Source organism: Babylonia areolata, chromosome 27 (assembly GCF_041734735.1).
Source record: "Babylonia areolata isolate BAREFJ2019XMU chromosome 27, ASM4173473v1, whole genome shotgun sequence".
NCBI lineage: Eukaryota > Metazoa > Mollusca > Gastropoda > Neogastropoda > Buccinidae > Babylonia > Babylonia areolata.
Window position 1 is genome coordinate 26,794,725 of NC_134902.1, and position 2,500 is coordinate 26,797,224.

At 46.1% G+C, this 2,500-nt stretch overlaps 1 protein-coding gene across 1 annotated transcript in view; it reads left to right on the plus strand.

The window, feature by feature from the left end:
- The window catches only part of LOC143301470 (uncharacterized), a 25,357-nt gene that overhangs the window by 18,732 nt on the left and 4,125 nt on the right, over positions 1 to 2,500 (plus strand). Inside the window, exon 5 of the mRNA XM_076615781.1 lies at positions 380 to 498. Within this exon, the coding sequence (XP_076471896.1) occupies positions 380 to 498 (119 nt within the window). The remainder of the gene's footprint in view (positions 1 to 379; positions 499 to 2,500) is intronic.

Below are 2,500 nucleotides of genomic sequence, written 5' to 3' on the forward strand. Positions count from 1 at the left end.
GGCAGATGTCCGACTCGACCAGCAGCACAACCCAAAGCCGTCAAGTCAGGCCTTGAGTACATGCAGATATATATTTGTTTACTTGGTGGATTTCTTTCTACAGAATTTTGCCAGAGAACAACACCGTCTCGTTGCCACGGGTTCTTTTACAGTGCGCCAAGTGCGTGCTGCACACGGGACCTGGGTTTATCGTCACATCCGAACGACTAGACGCTCAGTTCGAAATTCCAGTCAAACTTGGGAGAAAGGGCGAGAACGGAATTCGAACCCAGGCCCTCACGGACAGACGAACATCTTTTACCATTCTGCCCCATCCTCACAGAGCAGGTTGGCGAAAGGGGACTGATTCATTTCAGGTGCTTGTTTTTTCTGGTTTCAGTTCCATGACAACGATGCTGAACTGCGTGAACCAGAAGTCAGGAAGCAACACGTGCAGAATTGACGAATCCAAAATCTCCTTCGCTGAAGTCCTGAGCCTGACGTCCAACCTGTGCGGAAGTCAGTTATCTCCCTTTACCCGTCAGAATGCTATACCGATGTTGCTGCTGCTGTTGTTGTTGTTGTTGTTGTTGTTGCTGCTGTTGTTATTGTTGTTGCTGCTGCTGCTACTACAGTTACTGCTGCCTCTGCTACAATTGAGCTGCTGCTGCTACAACTACTGCCGTTGCTGCTGCTGTAGCGACTGCTATTACTACTGTTGTCGCTACTGCTGCTGCTGCTGCTGCTGTTAACACTACTGCTGCTATTACTGATTCTATAACTGAGCTGCTGCAGCTACAACTACTGCTGCTGCTACTGCTATTACTACTATTGTTGCTACTGCTGATGCTGTTACTGCTATTGCTGCTATTACTGATGTTTTTGTTGTTTTTTTCTCATCATAATTATTATTTATTTATTTATGTATGTACGCTTATATATATATATATATATATATATATATATATATATATTATTTTTATTTTTTATTTTTTCTCAAGGCCTGACTAAGCGCGTTGGGTTACGCTGCTGGTCAGGCATCTGCTTGGCAGATGTGGTGTAGCGTATATGGATTTGTCCGAACGCAGTGACGCCTCCTTGAGCTACTGATACTGATACTGATGTTGCTACTACTGCTACAACTATTGTTGTTGCTGCTATAACTACTGCTGCTGTTGCTTTTGTTTTGCTGCTGCTACTACTACTACTACTACTGCTGTTGTTACTGCTACTGTCGCTACTGCTGTTGCTTCTACTGCTGCTGCTTTTGCTGCAGCTACTGTTGCTGATACTACTACTGTTGCTGTCGCTGCTACTGATAACGCTGTTGAAACTTTTGCTGCTGCTCCAACTGCTGCTGCTCTTGTAACTGCTGCAGTTACTGTTATTGCTGTTGGAACTATTGCTGCTGTTGCAGTTACTTCTAATTTGTGCTGCCCCATCATGTTCACCGTTTCAGTGGCATTACTCCCACGCCGCTCATTTAGATTCCCCCATGCACGACCACACCCGGGTTCGTCCGTCACAGTTCCAGCGTCGGCAGTCCGCAGGGAACCATCGATGTTAGATCGCCAGGAGGCCACACACCAGAGGAGACCCTGCACTGTTGCTGAGTCACTTCGGTGGTGTTCAGTGGTGTCTGTTCTGATTTAATAATAATAATAATAATAATGGTATTTATATAGTGCTGAATCTTGTGCAGAGACAAACCAAAGCGCTATCGCACCAGTCATTCACACGCATGCATAACTCTAAAACTGTAGAAACTAAAGACAGGAAGGGCAGGCAAAGGGGGAGGGGGGGGGGCTGTTTTGGGAAGAGGTGGGTTTTAAGGCCAGACTTGAAAGAGCTGAGAGTGGAGACTTGACGAAGCGAAAGAGGAAGTTCATTCCAATCGCAAGGTCCAGAGACAGAGAAAGAACGGCGGCCAACAGTCGAGTGTTTGAATCTGGGTATGCGTAGAGTGGATCCGAAGCCGATCGTAGTGAGCGAGATGGAGTGTAGAGGTGAAGGCAGCGACAGAGATAGGAAGGGGCAGTTTTGTGAATACATTTATAACAGAGTGCTGATCTTGTACTTTATTCGGTGTGAGACAGGGAGCCAGTGGAGATGTTGCAAAAGAGGAGTGATGTGCTCAGATCTTTTCTTTCTGAGGACGAGACGGGCAGCAGAGTTTTGTATGCGCTGAAGGGACTGAATGGATGAAGCAGGCAAACCAGACAATAGAGTTACAGTAGTCAAGGCGAGAGAGAATGAGAGAAACGACAAGTCTAGATGTTGTGTCAGTGGACAGATATTTCCGGACGGCACTGATGCGCGCAGTTGACAGTAGCAGGACTGGCATGTCTGACTGATAAATTTTTGCATGGACAGTGTATTGTCAAGGACAACACCGAGGTTCCTGACTGACGTGGAAAGAGGGATGGATGTACTGCCAAGTTTGATTGTGTCAATTGTGATGGAAGACAGTTTTTGTTTAGTTCCTATGATCATTGCTTCAGTTTTGTCCGCGTTCAATTGT